This window comes from Lepisosteus oculatus, chromosome 15, assembly GCF_040954835.1.
Source record: "Lepisosteus oculatus isolate fLepOcu1 chromosome 15, fLepOcu1.hap2, whole genome shotgun sequence".
NCBI classification, from domain to species: Eukaryota; Metazoa; Chordata; class Actinopteri; order Semionotiformes; family Lepisosteidae; genus Lepisosteus; species Lepisosteus oculatus.
Genome location: NC_090710.1, coordinates 5,359,076 through 5,380,324, shown reverse-complemented (window position 1 = coordinate 5,380,324; position 21,249 = coordinate 5,359,076). Strand labels below are relative to the sequence as shown.

The following is a 21,249-nucleotide window of genomic DNA, read 5'->3' as shown; positions in this document are numbered from 1 at the left end:
ACATTAACATATTTATGTTTTCTTTTGAAAAAAACATTGTTAAAAAATGTTTTTTTTTCTGTCTTACCAGGGTAATTGTTTATTAAACGTTATATAAATAACATAAAAAGGAACCTAGGTCAAATATTACTGGCATATTTTATGTACTGTATACTGATTAAGAGAACGTGATTTAATGCATATGAATGGCTAAGAATTTTAAATAATTATCAAATCAAGTCAACAATGAAAGTAGTTAATGAAAAACAGAATTGGTACAAACCCTTCACATGCATGAGATATCTCTGTTGGGACCACAGACAAATTCAATAATGAGGATCACAGCAAAGAGCATTGTATTTAAAAATGACTAATGCGAACTCAAATTGTTTCAAACTTTGTGCTTAATGTTTAATACGGCTGTATACAAATATTTGCATGCAAATAATGATGAAATGTGGTTATGGACGGCAGTGACAATTCTAAACCACTCAAGATATTAATAAAAAGAAACTTTGAATAAAAGTTTAAGCAAGTGCCTCCACGGTAAATATGGTCCAATGATTAAGTCTATTGACAAGTCACAGTTCTTTACTTTTCGGCAGGTAGAGTTGATAAAATTGATAAAGGGATTTATAAAATTATGTACTGTACACCCCTAAAACAAGACAAAGCCAGATTCATGCTTATTATTTCTCCATAATTTGGTATAAATACACAAATCAAAGAAATAAAGGGCATCAACTATGCTCAATTACAATTAGGCCCGTTTTCTTTGTTTCCCTAAAGAGTAAAGGGATTTTTTGTGAGGAATTTGTTAAAAACCTCACAGTATGCAATATCACATAAACAAAAAATGTAATCCAGTATGCACCTCTTTAAGATACAGTATATGTTTAGAGAAAAACACAAACACATATTAAATACCTATATTAATACACCCTTCATTTATTTCATTTAATTCAAATTCATTAATGGTATTCACCCGATTTCATGCATATCAATGTTGGTGATCAATTTTTATACACTGTAGTGATGGTTATAATAAAAATATATATATATATTTTTTAACATCTTCTTGTGTTTTACCCAACGAAGAGGCTTCTTCTTCTTGCAGCCCCACTATGAATGCCACATGGAAGTTCAAATGGTAATTTTTATGATACTTTGTATGTTGAATATTGCCAGAGGGTATTAGAGATCTCCAAGTGTTGCCTTTGAATTTACAGTTACCTCTTATTACTTGTTTCACAGCACGTGAAGGCCAGATGAACTTGTGTCCTCTTTCTGACAGTGTGGCCACTATACAGTACCAGCAGCTTTAAATGTCTAAATAATGGAACTGTAGTAGAAATCGTTTTTTGTTGATTGTTCAATAGCTTTCCCGCACCTCCTGGAGGTCTCTAGTACTCAAAGAGGTCTCTGACCTTAACCCTGATGATGCTACTATTGAATGTTTTAGTAGGTTCCCTCCTGTTATATCCCAGGGAAACAGGAAACCTTTACAGGCCTCCATATACAGTAGTTCCAGAAGCTTCCATTTCACTTCCTGAGCAGTGCAGAGCAGAATGTTACTATTGATTTGTTCTTGTTCTGTTATTTAAAGGAATACTCCTAGATGTGAATAAATCTGACCCTCTTATTTTCTGGAATACAATGACAAATACGAATTTGGGAATAGGCCCTGGGCATAGGCAAACTAGACGACTGTCTAGGGCACTGAGGCCACCAGGAGGGCCCCTCGATGTGAAACACAAGGTATTTTAATTGGCACACTCAAATGTGAGCGTAAAATAGGGCCCTGCTCTGTGCAATACTATTATGATCACACTAGTATTGCACAGTAGTTCTAATAATTGTAAAATTAGATTTTTCAAGCAAGACATGTGTCCAATCCATAACTCACTATGGGGGTTATAAATAAATCTGGAGGGCACTCTATGCATTGTATAGTTATAACTTTTCACTTATCATTAATGTTTTAAGGGATTATTAGATCTTACTTTTCAAAAAATCATTAGAACTTAATATACACATAAAACATACAAACATTTAATGTTTAATGTCCAACACGTCATGTATATAAATAAATGTTAGAAATATCTGAAGGCCCACAATATTTTTGATAACAGAACAGTTACTTTATCAACTTACGCTTCACCAGCAGAAGATAAGACCAATAATAAACTGTGCTGCTAAATCCATTTTTTATTCAGACAATATTTGCTTTTAAAATAAACTGTCCTTGTTGTATTTTTAAATTGTCTCACACAGATACAGTATAAGCTGCAGTCATTACAGGAAAACAAATTCCTCTTTGCGTGTTTTATCAGAAATATACTGTATGACGTCTGCTTTGTTTGTAACAATATTAAAATTGCTTTTAGGCTGTAAAAAAAAAACATAGCTCTTACTCCAATATGGCAAGGCAGGGTCATGCTATAGGTATAGGGTTATGCTATAGGTGAGTACCTGGGGACTGTAAAGTTTTCTTGACAATTTCAAGGAATCATGGCAATCTTGTTTTTAAAGGATAATTTTGCTTTTATTCATCGACATTTAAATTGTCATTGTATTTATGCATAAAAAACAGTTGCTATAGTATATAAAAAGGAATCGCACTTTACCCTGCACTTTTATATTGAGAATATTCCACCTGAATCAAGATGTCCTGTGTCTTAGGCAAGTAATTTGTTGAGCATTTTCAGGCTGTTTGCGTCACAGTTCATCACTTCCAGACAAAAAACTATTTTTGCTTTACAATTTATTTCAAAATATCACAGCCTTTGACACATGGCATTCTGATTGTCACCTGTCACCAGTGGCATTTTCCGAACGACAGGCTGTTTCCTGCTGGGTTTCAGCTCTAGTTCATAAGGGTGATACCATTTTCTACCTTCAAGCCGCATTTGCAGTTTCACCTGCTACGAGTGACATTTCAGAAGAGCACTTTGCAGACTTTAATAATTTCCAACTCTCTTATGGCAATTTGCACAGCAATTTGCTTGCTTTTACCATGCTTTTAGCATTCTTGTTAGCATTTGTTTTCATTTGGCAGTGCTTAATGTTATTAAGTGGAACTTACTCCTAAGCGTTAAGTGTTTCTGCCCATGAAAACATCATGGGTTTTCTGTCTACATTTTCAGTTGTGATCAACTTTTCTAAGCGAGATCTTTTATACATACTTTTACACTCTAAGTGTACTGTTATGCCATTTTAAAAAAGAGATCTTTAGGATCCAAAATGTTAACATAAAAAAACAGCAGATGATATTGATTTACTATATGTATATTGTATGTTTAAAATGTATCTGCAATGCTCAACAACTTGTTTGTGATGATTACAGTTTGTTTTTGTGACTCAATGTTAATAATGAAATGGTACAAAAATGACAGTAGAAGGCCCGCCTGACATGCCAGGCAGTAGAAAATGTTCCCTTTACAATCCTTATAAATCCCTGATTGTTCAGCTGACAGTGATTTACTGCACATGACCCCTTTTCTCATATTTAATTTGCCAATTAAGCTGTCTGACTTTCTTTTCTGGTAATTAGGTGCTATTAATAAAGCAGCTGCCCACGGTGTTCAAACTCAGTCTGTTTTATCATTTTAAATAAAAAGTGAAGGAAAAAAGGGAATAAATGCATTTCTTCAGATGTTTTAGATTTCTACATATTTTAATTTTAGCAAAACATGTATTACAATAACTCATGAAGCTTATTGTGTACTTCCATCCATCCATTTACTAATCCAGTGCAATCCACTATCACTATCCAGTACAGGGTTGCAGGGGAGCTAAAGCCAATCCTGGCAAGCAACAGGCACAAGGCAGGGTCCACCCTGAATTAGAAACCAGTCCACACACACTCACACCAGGGCCAATTGTTCCAGACATCTGTTAACCAACCAGTATATCTTTGGACTGTGGGAGGAAACTCACATGAACACAGGGAGAACATACAAGCTCCACACAGATAGATCCCCAAGTCTTGAATTGAATCCAGGACTCCTTGGCTGCAAGGCAGCAATGCTAACCACTACAACACCACTCCACTTTAATTGCTAACTTATTTAAGAATATAAAATCCAGAAATGTATCCTTCATACCTTAAGTCAGAGCTTATGTCTGACAACCTCCCATACCTAATATTGGCAAAAAAAAATGTATTGCCAGAAACAATGTCAGTTCAAAATTGAAATGAGGTTCAAATGATAATGATACAAATGGCTTTTCCCTTTATGATCTAAAATAATACATACCTTAACTATGCCCCTGATGTGCATTTTTGCAATCATCTCGGCAGTGTACAGGAACATGAGCAGGGTGTCCAGGGCAAAGGTCACATACTGAAGAGGAGGGTAGTGTTCAAACGTCTTTGGCGTGTTCATGCACACAGATATGACGCTGATGATTGCACATGCTCTCAGCAAAGAGTGCACCCACTGAAGAAAGAGAAATTGAAGAATAATTGTTACTGTCTGCCAACTTGGCTTACAGAACATTCCCAAACATCTGTTGCCAGATGGGAAAATTTGCCTTTACGAAGATTGTTGCAGGTGGTGAATCCCCTCTAATTAGGGTACTGAAGACCAACACCTGGATGGTGATTTTGAGATCCTTGTGATTTTGGGACACTGGTTAAACTGCTCCTGATTATCCTTTTATATTCTTTGCAATACAAGTTATTTTGAACCATTTATAAACATTAATAACATCATTTTAATTATAAATACGAATACAATATAATAAAAACAAACAGTACTAATTGATTTATATACAGAATATAGCACAAGAGCGCCATGTGTAAGAGCGCAATAGATTCAGACAAGATGGTGATCCCTGTCTGAACCAAATTTCACAAAATCCTGTAGGGAATGAGATGATGTGGGGAATGAGACGCTACCTTTGATCATGTGACCAGTTCTGAAAAGATTATCGTTTTAAAGCCAGGAAGTAAAGGCTTCTAGGGTGGATTTTAATTGCCACCTGTGAACAGAGGGCAGAGCCTCAGTGTGCCAAATTGCTAGAGGGAAGACATGGAGAACGACCAGGAACAGTTTTGGAACGCATTATGTAGAGAAGCATACTGTAGTTTTGATAAGAGTTTTGTGAGGAAGTGTTTGTGAAAAAATTGGAGAGTCTTGGAGAGAGAGACTGAGCTTTGGTGATATTATTGTGGAAGATGGGAGGCACTATCTGGCTATGAGTGGTGAGAACAATGAAGTCCATTGTAAGCTCAAGGAAGAGCTGAGGTTTTTGTTTTGTTACCTCGCACTCTATATAAAACCACTGGCTTTGTGCTCTATGCCTGTGTGCCTGTTTCCTGTGCCTGCCTATGTAGAATTGCACTTGTTACTGCACCCTAATATCTGGGCAAATACTGTAGTTATTAACTGATACCCAATCTAAAGTGTCCCTGTTATTATCCATATTATAGCTGCAATTAATTTTAATTTAATCAGTTTTATCTGGGAAACAGAACTGGCCAAATTCAGTTGAAAATAACAAAGGTAACTATGTTAAATGCATAACACACACTAAACCTGCTGAACATAAATCTTTAGCTTTATATATACCGTATACAGCATATGTTGCTGAAATCTCTACTCACCGGTTTGTTTATCCAGAGAATATCTGCATTGTCTGCTAAGGTTTCATCTGGACCAAAGTCAGTCATGGGTTGGGCCTCAACCCGTGAGCTCTGCTTCCTTTTCAGCATGCTGGGACTAGTGGTACTATACAGGGAATGTATCTGGAAAAAATTACCAAAAAGGGTAGCAGTTAAAAATAAAAGAACCATCATTTAAACTCTTTCAGAAATACTGGATACTCATGCATTCCTAAAGAAATACATCATTTGAACATTCTTACTTGAGCTGAGAATTTTTAAAAATGAGTTACTCAATTTGAGTTTCTTTTAATTCCTTAAAAAATGCATTATTAGTTACCATTACTGCACATTTGCACTGATGTGAAATGGTTTTAGAAATCATCCTTAGAAAAATCCTATTGATCCAAGATATTGGAGGAAAAAAAAACACTTTTACAAACTTTGGATAAACAATTGACACCAAAATCTGTCATGAAACAGGTCACTCTACCAATCAGTTTTCATCTTTTTCTCTCACATCTACAGTAAGTCTTTGTTTCTTTAATGTAATTTTTTCTTACTCTCATACACCAATGTGTACACACCAATTTTTGTTATGGATATTCAATGGTGCCCCCTTTTGAATAAAAAAAACAATTTACAGTAATCAATGGCTGTTTGCTACCCTAACAATTGAGTATTTCTATAACCTGTATGAACGAATCAATAAGAATTAATTTACTATTATTATATTAATATAGACTAGTTCCTTGACATGTAAGTGAACATCTTATGCCTTACTATTTTCTTTACTATACACAAATTTGAAAAAGCGGTTGTTAGTATCAGGTTGAAGTACTATATATTTATGAGCAAAATGTATCTGCAGATCATATGGAGTTCACAAGGGAAATTTGATATACAATTACTGCAGATATTATTAATCAAACATTTTTATGTGAAAATGATAAAAAGGTTTGTTGAAACTATTCCTTACAGTACTTTCATCTGTTTTGATTAGATAGAGTAGTTTGCACAATGAAGTAAATGTTAGAAGTTTCTCTCTCATAGTGCATATGATCGCGTAGGCTACAGTAAAAAAACAAAAGGCCTTTGGTTTCAAGACAATCGGTTTTCTTAGTCGAGCGTATACAAAACGTCCGTACAATCACACGTCCGTCTGGGAGCTGGGGCCGAGTTTCCTGTAGACGCAGTGAACGACCACAACGAGCAGCATTTCCGAGGTGTATCCTGTATACTGTTCTGTACATTGAGCAAAGGTAACATATACCATATCGTACAGTATATACATGCTGTATTATATACACATAAATATATTAATTATTGGGGATTTTTGTCACTCTATTCCACCTGCTTCATCAATTAATATAGTTTACTCTAGTTTATAGTTCTAGAAAAAAAAACCTGTGTGTTAAAAAACAAAAACTAGACTGTGGCAAAAGCTTAAAAAATAATAATCAGTAAGATTATTTTAATGGTGCAACTGAACTCCAAAGATTCTGAGCATCAAAACAATTTATCGCTCTGTTCATGCATGTACAGTATGTTTTTTAAAATAAAATAAAAATATACAGATTTTGGATATTGATCAAATGTTTTTGGTGTCATTTCATGAATTGATTATTCATGACTGACCGTGATACACTCGGGTGACTTTGTTGCATAAGCACTAAATCACCTCATTAGTGCGAATGTTTATAGCCAAAACACAGTCCATCAATGATAGGCCACAGATCTGGGAGACCACAAGTCATGACACCTTGCCAAGATCGAAATATCATCATGCTCCATCTTTTGTGATTGTTTTACACTGCCACAGCAACAGAAACACTAGGTCATAACATCCCACACATCAGCAGTTCAGCTGTTCAGAGGAGGTGGCTAAACAGATACTGTTTGCTGGACAGATGACTACACAGGGGCCCAGTTCACACCAATGTTTATCACCCTAAATTCATGAGATGGTATAAGCAACACTATTACTGAAGAATCAAGGTTTGCTAAAGATCATTCTAATGCATGTCTGGTGGTGTGCAACAGGTACGCAAAATAATACACAAACTGCTGTGTTCAACATACAAAGCAACGGGAGTTCCAAATACAAGTGGGCAGGAGTGTCTAGTTGGATATCAAGCCCTCTTGTAATAACTAATGGCAATCTGATTACATGGCACTACAGTACACTCATCATGTCCAATGTGCTCACTTGCTGCCCTTTCTGTGGGGTTCATGGTGATGTGACAACAGCCCAACATGACAACCCATCCTCTCAGGTTGCTCCTGTAATGTGTGGTATCTAGGGCTAAAAGACCAGGGAAAATGCTTTACCAGACCCTATGAGAGGAGTAAGACAGAATCCCACAAGGCAGAATCTTAAACTTAGTGAACATCATGCATTACATACTGTATGTACAGCCTGACTACCCCTTGGGTCAACGCTGTTGATGATAAAGGTTAAGCAGCATAATACATTTATCTAGGTCTTGTCACATTGAATTGTTGGTGTACCTGCTAGCACAAATACATTGGCATTTCTCTGATAACCTTATGAATTTGTTGCATTTATAAGTGATGTTGTTTCATGCTCAGTATAAATCAAGGACAATAAGGCAGACATTTTTGCTTGTCTTCCATGGCAGAACTACAAGCAAATTAATACCATGTAGTCAAAAGTTGCCAAACATTTAGTATCCTTTTAACAGAGTTGTATAAATGCACTGTTTAAATGCTCCTTTGGTGGGGATTCCTTCGTATTGTTTGCATATTGTTTGCTTTCTTTAACATTCTTCAAGAACTACTGCATGAGGTCAAGCAGTTATTTTCTCTACTTGTCAGCACAGCTTTGAAAAGGTGTTGTGGGTTGACCTCATAATCCTTTTTTTATTTTTACTTTAAACCAATATGATCCTTAACATCTACAAACACATGGAATGCCATCAAGAAAACAGTAAGTTTCTCCACTGTACAGTAGGTATGATTTGTACGATGTGAAATCTTACACTTATCATTTTGAGTGAAGCTACTGTGTTACATTGGAAATTGTGAGTGATCTCAGACAGCCAACAGCATTTGGCAGCAATCCCTTTGCTATGAGACTGTTAACAATTACAGTAATATAGGCAAAATATGTCTCGAGCCATTACTTATGAACATGCACCTTCACATAAAACTAGGAAGCGAGATATGGATGAGAAAAATTGGAAATGTACATTTAAAAAATGAGATTCTTCCTCTTTATCTAAGGGATAGAGCGTAAAAGCCTGTTTCATATTCCATGTTAAAACAAAATATTCCAGAAATACGGTTGAGGTAAGAACTGAACCGGTAGATTAATTGAACAATTAATTGTCCTGATAGACTGATCAATTAAAAGGCTCATTTTAAAATCCCCAATATACACACAAACAGTGTATCAGCATGTTGCTCTTTTTTGCTGAGTTGTTTTAAATCTGAGCTATCTTAGAAAACACTCGATAACCTAAGATTAGTCAAAACAGTAATACCTACAGTAACAGTAGAAATACAATTATTTACAATGTTTACAATTAAATTCTGTTTACTTTAAACATATCTAATTCTATTTTTAAAAATACAACTACGTTGTAACGAACATAATTATGTGTTAAAGTTTAGGCCAACCAGACTGTTTATGGATCATATATACAAATGACTAGATTACTAAGAGAATGTACTGTAACAAACTCTCCTACAAGCTGGTCATACTGAGTTTGTTTCAAAATCTGTCAAATCTGCTATAAAACTTATGAACATGCACAATTAAAATTTAACATTATAGAAACAAAGTATTGCATTTCCTTACTCAAACAGTACATAGGGCTACAGTACAAATCACACAATGTAATCTTAGATGACACTTGGGGGTATTTCAAACTGTCACGAAGGACCTATCATCTGAAATGGGAAGAACATAAATACCTCATACGATTGGTCTAATGCGAAATCTTATACTTATTATTTGAGTGGAGCCTTTATCAGAAAGAGCTTACAGTATACTCATATAGTATTCATTTATACAGCAAGGACATTTTACAGGACCAATTTAAGTAAAGTGCCTTGCTTAAGGATACAATAGTAGGACCTCACATGGGATTTAACCCCACAACCTTCCAGTAATGAGTCCAGAGCCTTACCCATTACACCACACTGCTGCCTTACCACAACCATCTAGTCAGAATTCTTCAAACGTGAGCATCTACTATTTTAATTTGAAACACAATGCACTGTTGTAAACCATTCACCTTAATGAGGCTATTATTATTGAATAATAATAATAATATTTTTATTATTATACTCACAAAAGTATAAAACAATATGTAAAGGAAAAATGAAACATGTATACTTACATGTGGAATTATGTTTGCATTACACTGTAGTACCAGTAGATACTGGGGACTCATACTGTACTTAAGCAATGCTGCAGTACACTGACAATTGGATGGTGTTATGCCACAGTTGACATGAACAGGTAATTTCTTTAAACAAATCTAATTAAAAAGCAGCAACAATAGGAATGATCATAATTCCTGGAAATTTATGTATTAGTAACATCATTTTGTTTGGCTAACAACCATCTAATTTTCAACTGCCCTTGAGGCAGTAAACGAATAATAAACATGCATGACAATGGGTGTTAACTGTTAAAACACTTACAGTAAAAGCTGAAACATTTCAAATGTGTACGAATTCAGTTAGGATCACACATTCTATGGAAGGTGCTATGACTTTGTACTGTATTGTATAATACAGTATTTGTACTAACTAACGTGGTAATGTCACCCTGGATAAGGGCATCAACTAAGCAAATGTTCTTATTTTTCAGCATGATTTAAAAACAGGTACAATCTCCTTAGCCTATTTGTTTTTACTGGCAATTACAAATCATGCAATGTATTCCTTGACGACACTTACTGTGTTTTTCCAAAGTACTTCAAATTGTTACGAAGGACATTTTTTTTTTTAATGGGAAGAGGGTAGTAAACCTCATACTGTAGGTGAGACCATGAGAAGCCCATTTGGAAATATGCCCTTCAGAAGTGAGAGGCTTGACAACTAGTCTATGCGTGCAATGCCTGAAACACGCAAATCACATGTGAAGGAATCTACAGTAGCTGTTTTTTATAATACAGGAACAAGTAATATTGTAGGTTTATTCCATGCTGAAAAGAGAAGAGAGAAAATACAATGTTTCGGCTGTGAAGCCTTCTTCAGGTGTGAGAAAGACTGTCTTCTCACACCTGAAGAAGGCTTTACAGCCAAAACGTTGTACAGTATTTTCTCTCTTCTCTTTTCAGCATGGAATAAACCTTTTACTTGTTCCTTTGCAGACTACACATGTGGATGCAGCCACCCACTTAAGCTACTTTTTTTAATACAGTGTCAGTTTTGACACAATGTGAAACAAACCAAATATGCCAAAGCCCTTTGAAAGCTGCTTCTTCTTGAAATATCCATGGCATACAGACAGAAAATGGTGCACTACATACACTAATGCAGCACAAATGTGGCAAGCTTTCGTACACTAAAACAAAAATGTCAGGCAACACAATTAAGATTAAAGTGCTACTGTACTATTGGGCATGAACTGCACTGCTTTATAGCAAGCATCAGCCAAAACACATGCAGGACACAGAAAAAGATAGATTTTGCTTTTAATGGCTTTGGTAACTTACCTGGAAAGAAAATGTCAAGACATGTCTGCAACAACAATGTGGGAACCTGAGACTGTGTGAGCACTGTGCAATGACCTTTTTATACAGTTGACAATAAGATGCAATGAAATCCACGAGAACAAAGCGCACATACCAAAGGTAAAAGTAATGCTGAAATTGCTCCAGCACGGCACATAACATGCGATCAGGCATACCCTGCAAATAACACATGATAGTTAGTCAACATGGCATACAGTACGTGGTAAACCAACAGATACTGCATATAGACAGGAACGTTAACCACAGCTGACAGAGCATATATACGACATTCAGTGAGGGCCGTGGACAGACCACCTAGGGGACAATGTCACTCACTGTCAGACTCCTCATGGGTGCGCTCATCCCAAGGAAACAAAGATGGAGAAATCTGCGAGAGACTACGTGCCGGGGTTTTCAACACCTCCTGATTCCTGTCATCAGAAAGACATCAGACTACAGCAGCATGATGGGAATAACTTACCTTCAAGAGCCACAACAATGACTGTGGGGAAATGCAGCTAATTGTACCACGGAGAACGTCTATGTTGCACCCAAGGTAGCATCACTGTGCTGTGACTCCAAATGCCCTGCAGAGAGCTTTGTATTGGCAACGGTACATTCCTTAATCTTTTGCCCATTTCACATGCACAAGCAGGCAAATCCTATTTGGTTTTCATTTTGTTATAGTATGGGGGTGTCTTGAAGTGTCACTTCATGTTTGATGTCAGCCTTACAATATACAGTACTGTACTGTGCAATACTGTATATGTCCTTTACTGTATGTGCAGTATATCCTGTAAATATGCCTAATGCATAGAACTCTTATGAAAAACAACACTCACGTTTCACACAGTCTTTAAATGCAGTAATGAAACTGCACAAACTGCAGATGTGAGTACCACACTGTTGATTGTATGTTATTATATATGCATATCTATACCTCTACACCAAAGTCAGAGATCAGGAACCATGTTAAAATAGGGAAGAAAACTCTCTTTCTCCCCTTCACAACAGAAATTATCACTTTAGATTAGGAGTTGCAAAGGTCAATTATAAATGTTTTGCAAATTGAATATTTTAGGAAAAAACGCCAATGCTAATGACTAACTAAGATCTAGCCTAAGCATTATTTGCAGAAGGTACAGTAGATTGTTCCATAGGTAATACGTTATGTATCAACAGCTTACATATATTTATCAAGTGCAATTATAATAATAATAATAAAAAACTTTATTTTATATAGCACCTTTAAAGGTGGTTTCTCAAAGCACTTTACAGTATGACAACAACAATAAATAAGAAGAATACACAAGATAAAACACAATTAAAATATAAAGAGGAGACCGTGGATGGTGGTACTAAGAAAAGCAGAGGGGTGAAGAATGAAACCAGTTAAGTAAAGGCTTTTCTGAAGAAGAGGGTTTTGAGTCTGGATATGAAGGAGTTTAGAGAAGGTGACTCTCTGATATCCTTGGGGAGAGAGTTCCAGAGCTTGGGGGCATAACAGCAGAAGGCCCTGTCACCCATACAATGTAGACGGGCTTGGGGGGCAGTAAGGAGAGCAGAATTAGAAGAGCGAAGGTTGCGAGGTGGGGAGTAGGGTGATAATAGTTCAGACAGATACTGAGGTGCCAAGCCATGCAGAGCCTTATAGATGAGCATGAGGATTTTAAAGTCTACATGGAATTTGACCAGAAGCCAGTGCAAGGACTCCAGGATAGGAGTAATAGACCTGGTAAATTATGCAACCCCCAAACAAAACTGTGACCAAAATACCCCTATACATGAACATTTTATAGATCCTTATCTTCCCCAACAACAGACCAAATATTTCTCCTATTATTTTTCTCACTACTTTACAATCCCTTCCTTCCTGTTTGCAAACACTTTCATGTAACATGGCAGTTGTATGCTGTTGGAAGAATTGTTAAAATAATCAACCTGTAGGCATCAGAGAATATAAAAAAAGGAATAATATTGACCAAATTATCAATAAATGCATATCACCTTACTCCTCACTTCTGTTAAAAAAACTGCTGAAGTTATCAATAGTAAAACATTAGCAAGATACAGTACAACTGGAGGCTTCCCAGACTGACTGGGTTAACTTTTTCTTACCTAAGGCTCTAAGGTTTTCATTGATGTAAACTACAGATGTAAACTACAGAATAAATTAATTATTTTCTGAACTGTCAGGCAAAGTACCTTGGCAGGCAGAGAATATGCACCAGGATCTGAATGATTTATTATCTGCTATGTATTATAAGGGTATGACAAATGTGTTTAAGATTAAAGACTAAGGAAAGGCATGCAGGAATTGACACTGATCAACTAGTGCAAGAACTCTGGGACTTTATGATCTGTTAACTAAACCTGTGTAAGATGCATTGACTCACCTGCTACATTTCTTAGCTGTAGCCACTGGCTTAAAGAATCCGCATTTTGACTCATCCCAATAAAAGACTCTTTCCAAACGTTATTGTTTGGAGCCTAAACAATTGTCATTGTTTCTAATCCAGATTTGATCCCCGACAGACCTTCACTCACACATTAGATTCAGAAGCTTATTAGGTTTGAGTACATTTCAATTACTTCTGACAGTAAATCTGCCTTGTCTTAATTTACTGGTACAGGTTATTAACATAGTAAGGATAAATTTAATATTTAACGTTCTCCACTAAAAATTAAGAAATTAAGAACTCTGCCTTTCAAAATATCAGTTTTAAGTCGTCCATCCATTACTAGAAATCTGCTTATTCCTTGTAAGGTGGATGCTGCACATTGGTGGTATAGAGGAGTCCCCGTTGACTGTAAAGTTATTTGAGTGGAGTGTCCAGAAAAGTACTATATACTGTAAGTGTAAGGAAATATTATTGCTATTATTGTATCTTTTTCCTTGTAGCCCTGACTAGCTCTGTTGGTAGAGCATGAGACTCATAATCTCAAGGAAGTGGGTGTGTGTCCCACATTAGGTGCAAGGTTCTTGCAACCAAGGAAGTCTCCAGTCGTGCCGATTACTTGTACCACTGGACCCAGGCTTCTAAGGTCGAGAGAGTGGGACTACCTCAGTGCAACTGCTGTCCCACTTAAAATAAGCTCCCGCAATAGGTCTCAGTCATCATCAGACACGACGGACAACCGACCATCCATCCGTCTTTACTCCCATATAAATACACATTATAAAATAGTGTTAATAAAAATGTGGAATTCTTGTTGAAGGTTTGAAGGTATATTTTTAGCCAAGAAAATGAAGATGAATAAAAAGTAGGATACCCACAGCAACTCTTCTTTCTTTATTATCTGGAGGGAAGTTTAGACTGAGAAACAGGACCTCAGCCAAAGGTGACCAATTAGGACACCAGTGAAAAAAGTCATTAGGTGCACTCTCCTTTCCCACCAGGAAAATTAATTTTCAGAAAAAGATTGTGGCACAAAGTGCAACACAAGCTTTATAATAGGATTCAAAACACTCACGAATTGCTTTAAGATAACTGGGCAGATGAAGATTAAGATATTCAAGAATTGCAAGACATTAAGACAAATTAGAAGTAAGGTTTTTTATTCTTATATAAGCGGGCAGAAATTGAGAATAAGATAGTCACAAGTTAGTTAAAATGTAATTACTACACTTAACATGTTTTGCCTGTGGTTTGTGGAAAAAATAAATTATAGGGTGCCTTAGCAACAGTGGGAGTAAGTTACCAAAGACTACAATTAGCTTTAGCCTTTAAGAAAGGTTATTTTATCATGACAGGATGCAATCACTGAGAGGATTAATTGTGTACTATTAGGTATGTATTAGTTTCTTAAATGCTAATTCTGAAATATGTTCTCGAGAAGTGTGCAGCATTTTAAGAATGTTAAAATTACTACATAACACAAAATGTTTATGCAAAAGTCTATATATTAGAGGGGCATTTACTGTACATTTCTTCTAATAGGAAAACATATAATACCCACACTTCAACATCAAACAGTTTTCAGCCTTCAAGAAATCTTTATAATATATCTCTTGCTGGTGTCATCCTGACGAAAATCCTTTTGCAGATGTGCGGAAATGTTTCTACAGCATTTAAACTAGTGTATGGGTATTACATTTTGGCATAAAATTGAATGCATGTCTTGTATTATTTATGTACAGTATGCCTTACTTTGCACTTGATTCTTTACTAAGCCATGTCATCACTTTGAAACTTTAATATTTTCCGGTCATTATTTGAAAAACATTTATATTACATCTCAGAAGGTTCTTTCACATATATGCTTGCCAATTTATAAATCTAAATTGTTCCTTCTCCCTTTACATTTAAGGCAAGGAAACATTACTGATGAAAGAAATATTATGAATAATGAATTTTCCCAACAGTAATACTAAGAAAATGCTTTACAATTTAAAAACCAGGAAACAATTTTAGGAAGTATTCTGCACTTTAAGTGGGAAGTGATTTTTTTTTCTAGCCTGTGAGCTGTTGTTGGTTTAGTTCAGAAACATTATTTCCACTTTGGACTGTGATTTTGCCAGAAGGAAATATCAATGGAAAAGAGACTGTAATTACTGTATAAAATTGTGTACTAGCAGAAAAAGGCATTATAATGAGTATGTGTTCTTTAAAGGTAAGGTTAAAGAGAACAGAATTTCCTACACTGAACTGAACACAGAAAAGCATAAACATCGATAGACCATTCTGTCTGAGAATATCCAGCACCCAAAACTAGTACAATACACTCCCTGAATGAATTTTCAGAAGCTTGAAAACACAAAGTCAGGCAGAGATGGGAAACATAAAAAAAAAACAGTAAATAGAAAGGGACAGATAACCCATATATTTACTTCATGACTGGTTATTTCTCTTACTCCATATAAGTACTGTACATCTTGCCAGTTAACAATGCATGGTTACTGGGGTAGGCTTCATGAATTATCTATAAAGCAGTTAGGTAAGCATTAAGTTTTAAAACAACATCCCTATTTCCTTTACACGTTTAATTTTGAAAAAAATATCTACCTGTTCCATTGGAATAGATTATGAATGCACATATGTACAGCTCTGCTATTTAAATTCTAGCTGGAGTTTCCAGTAATCAGCCAATATACAGTATTTAACATCACAGCTACAAGCTAAGAGGGAAGGTTAGCACTTTGAGATTATGATTTCAGTGAAACCATTTTATGATTTAATGGTAAAGTACACTAATTGAAGAAATTTATCTTTACCAGACAGATTCTCCTGTGAATTAGGTCTACAAAAACATATACATCAACTAAGGAATATTTTAGTAGGCCAATAACTGCTTTAAGATTTTCAATATCTGTCTTGTTTTTTTATGAGTCAGCCCTTTGGCTATTAATAATATTAATCTGCCCTAGATTTTATCAAGAAATTTCAGAATATCAGAGATTTCATTAGCATACTATTACTTAAAATCAATAAAGCCAGACAAACAATTACTGGATATATGGAGGCCAATTCTACTTGTGAACAGGTTAAAAAATAATATATGATAATTAGACGGCTGCTAAAAAAAATCTGTTTATAATCTAAGCATCTACGGACAGTAAAATAAGTTATTAAATGTCTGTAAAAACCATGCATCCTCAGAATTACTTGCAGACAAATTAGAGTTATACATTTCACTTTATTTTAAACATGTATTACTTTATCTAAAGGCATGCTATTCTTCTTTGACTACCTGAATTGCTGTACATTACGGTATGACAAATGACATCTCTATGGTATAGAATTTAGTTCCTTTTAGCAGGGGTCTTAAAGTCCAGCAAGTGTTGAGGTCTTACAGTACATGTACAGTATGTGCTCTTAAATAGGTTTTATGGAATAACCAGTTTAGCTTTTCTGCCTCGCAGCGCTGGGAACCTGGACTCATTTTAGGGAACCTATCTGCATGGAGTTTGTGTGCTCTCCCTGTGTTCATGTGAGTTTCCTCCCTCTGTCCAAAGACATACTGGTAGGAAAACTTGCTTTGGTGTGAGTGTGTGTGTTTGTCCGTGTGAACCCCGGGGTTGGACTAGTGTCCTGTCCAGGGTGCGCCCCTGCTTCCGCCTGTTTGCTTATTAGGACGTGCTTCAGCACATCATGTCCATGTCCCTGAATTGAAGGTGGTTAGAAAATGGATGTATGGATGGATTATAGCAAGTTTTATTTTTATTATTAAAAGTTTTTTTTTTTAATATGGGCTCTACTTATTTATGATGATTGCGGTTAAAAACAACAAAGACTAATAACAGAAACCTTTCAAAATTTATAGTAACCATCAAAATCACATTTCAACTTTGTAACAGTCTTGCATTATGGCAGTTTCCACTGTATGAAATACTATGGAAATTAATGCACAGACTTGCAGAAATTAAAAATAACAAAAATGGAGAAACCTGGACACAAGTAAAAGTATATTATAGTGCCCATTGTTTCAACAGAACATTTATAGAATTAACTGAAGTAACTATACATGCCTGGCACTCACTCTGATATCTGAGAATATACTTTATAGTTTAAAAAGAATGTGCACATTAAGATATAGTATAGATTTAAATGTGTTTTCTGTTTATTCTTAGATTTAGTGTAACAGATGTTTCAGGGTCAATGGTGAGTTAAGAGGAAATTCAGCACAGAAAGCTGATCTTCATTTTGGAAACTCAAAAGAAACATACCACAGAGGTCCCTCAGGAGTGTAAAGCAAATTAATTGTTTTTTTTTTGTGTGTAGTTATTGTGGTCTGGGTTTTCACTTGGGCCAAGCACCATTGAACTCTAGACACCATTTGATCAAGTCTGATTTTATTTAAAAATGAAAAGTTAAAAAAGCAGAACTAAAAATTATATAAACAATGGCAGCATGTTTGCTTTAGGGTAAGTCAAAACTATAGCATAGCTAGTCACTGTTATTAAAACAAACAAAAAAAATAAATTAACTGTAAATAAACAGAATATAAAGGTATTTCCCAATCGCTGCAGAAGAGTCAAGACACAGAGATATTTTGAAATGAATAGCTGTTTTCCTGGATTGTCTGAGCTACTCCACCTAACCTGTCCCGTAGTTTATAGCCTGAACCGGTGACATAGGGATTTTAAATCCTTTTCATTTTTGGTGTGGGCATTAAAACCTATACTGTATATGCTTAAGGCCTAAAAAATATCCATACAAATTTGCTTTAGGGAAACACGATTCTCAACTGGTAAAAGAAAGGTTATTGGATTAAGAGTAACTATTTAAAACGATGCATATTTGGGTAATACTCCATAAAATATTTTTAAATGTTCAGATGTTCGGATTTTTAAACGCTGTATGAACGCCAAATAAAACGATACACAACAGCACGTATTGGGTAACCATGGAAACAGCTGATGAGGTTTGTGCTGCTCCTGTCCACACATGCTTAAATATTTTATATTTTACTAACGTGTATGACCAGATCTAATATATATATATAACCTTCATAGGTATCAAATCTATACACGCTAACTGCACATATCCGTACAAATCATGTTCTAAACTGTTATTTGTATTAGGCCTAGGCAACCAGAGAACAAACAACCAGAGACAAATATAACCCGAAAGCATCAATGCTTAAAAACAAAGCACTGAACGGAGTAGAAATTAACTCCACATTTTATAGAAAATAATGCAACATTACTTACTTGCAATTCTACTCCCCTTTTTCTCAATGCAATATTCTATCCATGTCTTCATCAGATGTTATGCCTGTGCTTTTTTAATTTAGCTAACTGGTTGGTCGCAGTATGATCAGCTGTACAATCACATCAGCTGAACAGCTGCTACGGAGACGCTCCATCCCCTGCTACTGCGACGATCTGCACTCGACACGGGTTAGTCTAGTAAACGGACAGGCCTTAAATTGTTACTTTGTCGCAGAAAGCTTAAGAAATGTACAATAAAAAATATAAAGGGAAATATGCATAAAGTATTTTCAGTGCCTGAACTACAGTAAGTATGATTCTTATCATTCACAGAAATCGTATATTCTATTTACCTGCACATCGCTATACGTTTTAACATACAATTTAACACACCGTGTACAACTAATATTAGTATGCAAGTCCCAGTAAATATCAAACAGTTGGACGTGGTTGCTAATTGAGTTTATATGGCATAAAAGGGAATTAAAAGTCTCTTTGCTTTATATCTCTCAGTGGTGTGAAACTGCAAGAGCTGTTTCCAATCCCATAATTCAAATACAGTACTATTAATGTCTTGCATTTTTATAATGAAACTGATAAAACTAAAAGTGAAATAAATAAATCTTCAGATGTACTGTAAGGAGTAGTGATTTATATTTTAATTTTGAATATTAAAATGTGGAATATTGCTCCTGGCATATATGGAAATTAGAAAAAAATGTTGTTTTCCATTGCAAGTATTATGAAATATAATAACAATAAATTATATTTGTCAATAATCCTTAGGAGGAATATGCCTTACTATTCACCATATTCAGGACTGTAGATACTGTACCAAAACAAACTTGTTTAGGCCATTAGAAAGAATGGACATTTTTCCCAATAATAGATTAGTGTTTTTTAAAATATGTAATTTTACCAAAAATGTAGGTTATTTGAACTTTTTATGAGAAAAATGGACAAATTGAATGTGTTTTCTGCAAACACATTTTAAGTTAAACCAACTATTTTTTTGTTTATATTATTTAACTTTGACTTAACATAATTTAATGAAAGAAAATCTCTGATTTGCAAATTAGAATGTTTTTTTGGTAATGATGAAGGGTACTGTATAGTATTACAAAGAACTCATCTTGAATCTGTTGGTCTTGGTTGTGTTTCATTCTGTTAACTCACTGGTACAGTAGATTACTGAAAAGAGGTGTTTTGTCAACTGCCAGACCAGTTTAGTAAAAGTACTAGTACTACACCTGGTTGACAAAGCTATTTGTTTTATTGAATTGCACACCTTTAAATATCCCAATAAACCATTCCATACAAGTACTGTATATGATTAACTTTCATAGCTGCACTGATTTTTTTAATCAATGTTTTTTTTCAATCAATGATTGTTTGTGGGTGTTTTAGAATGTGAATCTGCTTTATTTCTCCAGTCTACAGTATGTTTGTGTGTTCTGTGATACAATTCTGCTATAAATTCCACAACATTGAAAGCTTACAGATGTAGAAATGTAGTATGGTATTTCCTGAAATGAGAAGAGCAGTACTCCTTTATATATATAATAAACTCTGTACTTCCAAGGTACTGTATTTGCTAAAATATAAAATTAATTACCATAACATATTAATTACTACAAGCTAAATGGTTGTAGTTGCTGCCCGGTCTGGTTTCTAAACATTTGGTTTTGGCATGTTACTCTTTTTTAGACTGCTGACCAAGAACTAACAGTCAGAACTAATCAAAGGCACTTGCATGGGAAAAGCTATTGGCCTCTGAAGGGTTGAGCCGGTTTTGGCCAGCTTTTAGCTTGCTCTCTCTGTGTTTGGAAAACTTGAAACTCCTGAAGGCATTTCACTTCAGGTTTCTCTGGGATCTAAACATGCATGCAGAGGCTTTGTTGAACTCCGTTTTAGTCACTTCAGTTTTGATTATTCTCTCAGCTGTTCAAGACGGTTTATCTCAATCATTGAGGTAAGTTCTGAACTAGATCTGTCTTTTTTTTTTCTGGCAGCTTCTGAAAGATTATTTACCCACAAGGGAGGAGACCTAAGACTCATTTCAGAACACACACGAAACTGAAGTTGTTACTCACAAACAGTACATCAAAGTGTCAAAATGATTACTGCAGTATGTCAGACATTGTTTTCTTTGTGCTTACATTTGTGCTGCAGTAAGATAACTTTTGTAACATACAATATTTTGAATGTCAGTTTGAATACTGGGTGAAAAATGGGTGGGTTTTTTTGTCCTGGCCTTCTTGCCTAAAAGAAGACATCTATACTCATCTATAGTGAAA

The 21,249-nt window shown here is 35.3% G+C and overlaps 2 protein-coding genes across 9 annotated transcripts in view; one reads left to right on the top strand and one right to left on the bottom strand.

Moving 5' to 3' along the window:
• nalcn (sodium leak channel, non-selective) overlaps positions 1-19,111 on the bottom strand; it is a 158,016-nt gene extending 138,905 nt beyond the window's left edge. For 3 of the 6 annotated variants that reach the window (XM_015363454.2, XM_006638901.3, XM_015363458.2), the window contains exons 1-5: positions 18,953-19,111; positions 11,635-11,729; positions 11,414-11,475; positions 5,591-5,731; positions 4,239-4,421 (exon numbers count right to left, since the gene is read on the bottom strand). In XM_015363454.2, coding sequence (XP_015218940.2) covers positions 4,239-4,421; positions 5,591-5,731; positions 11,414-11,455 — 366 coding nt within the window. In that variant the 5' untranslated portion in view covers positions 11,456-11,475; positions 11,635-11,729; positions 18,953-19,111. The remainder of the gene's footprint in view (positions 1-4,238; positions 4,422-5,590; positions 5,732-11,413; positions 11,476-11,634; positions 11,730-18,952) is intronic. The other 3 variants (XM_015363456.2, XM_015363455.2, XM_006638902.3) reach the window with 3 other exon arrangements.
• A 26-nt stretch (positions 19,112-19,137) lies between these two features.
• itgbl1 (integrin, beta-like 1) overlaps positions 19,138-21,249 on the top strand; it is a 106,468-nt gene continuing 104,356 nt past the window's right edge. Inside the window, exon 1 of one of the 3 annotated variants that reach the window (XM_015363460.2) lies at positions 19,138-19,259. In XM_015363460.2, coding sequence (XP_015218946.1) covers positions 19,228-19,259 — 32 coding nt within the window. In that variant the 5' untranslated portion in view covers positions 19,138-19,227. Of the gene's footprint in view, positions 19,260-20,725; positions 20,925-21,249 lie in introns of those variants that run through there. The other 2 variants (XM_015363459.2, XM_006638900.3) reach the window with 2 other exon arrangements.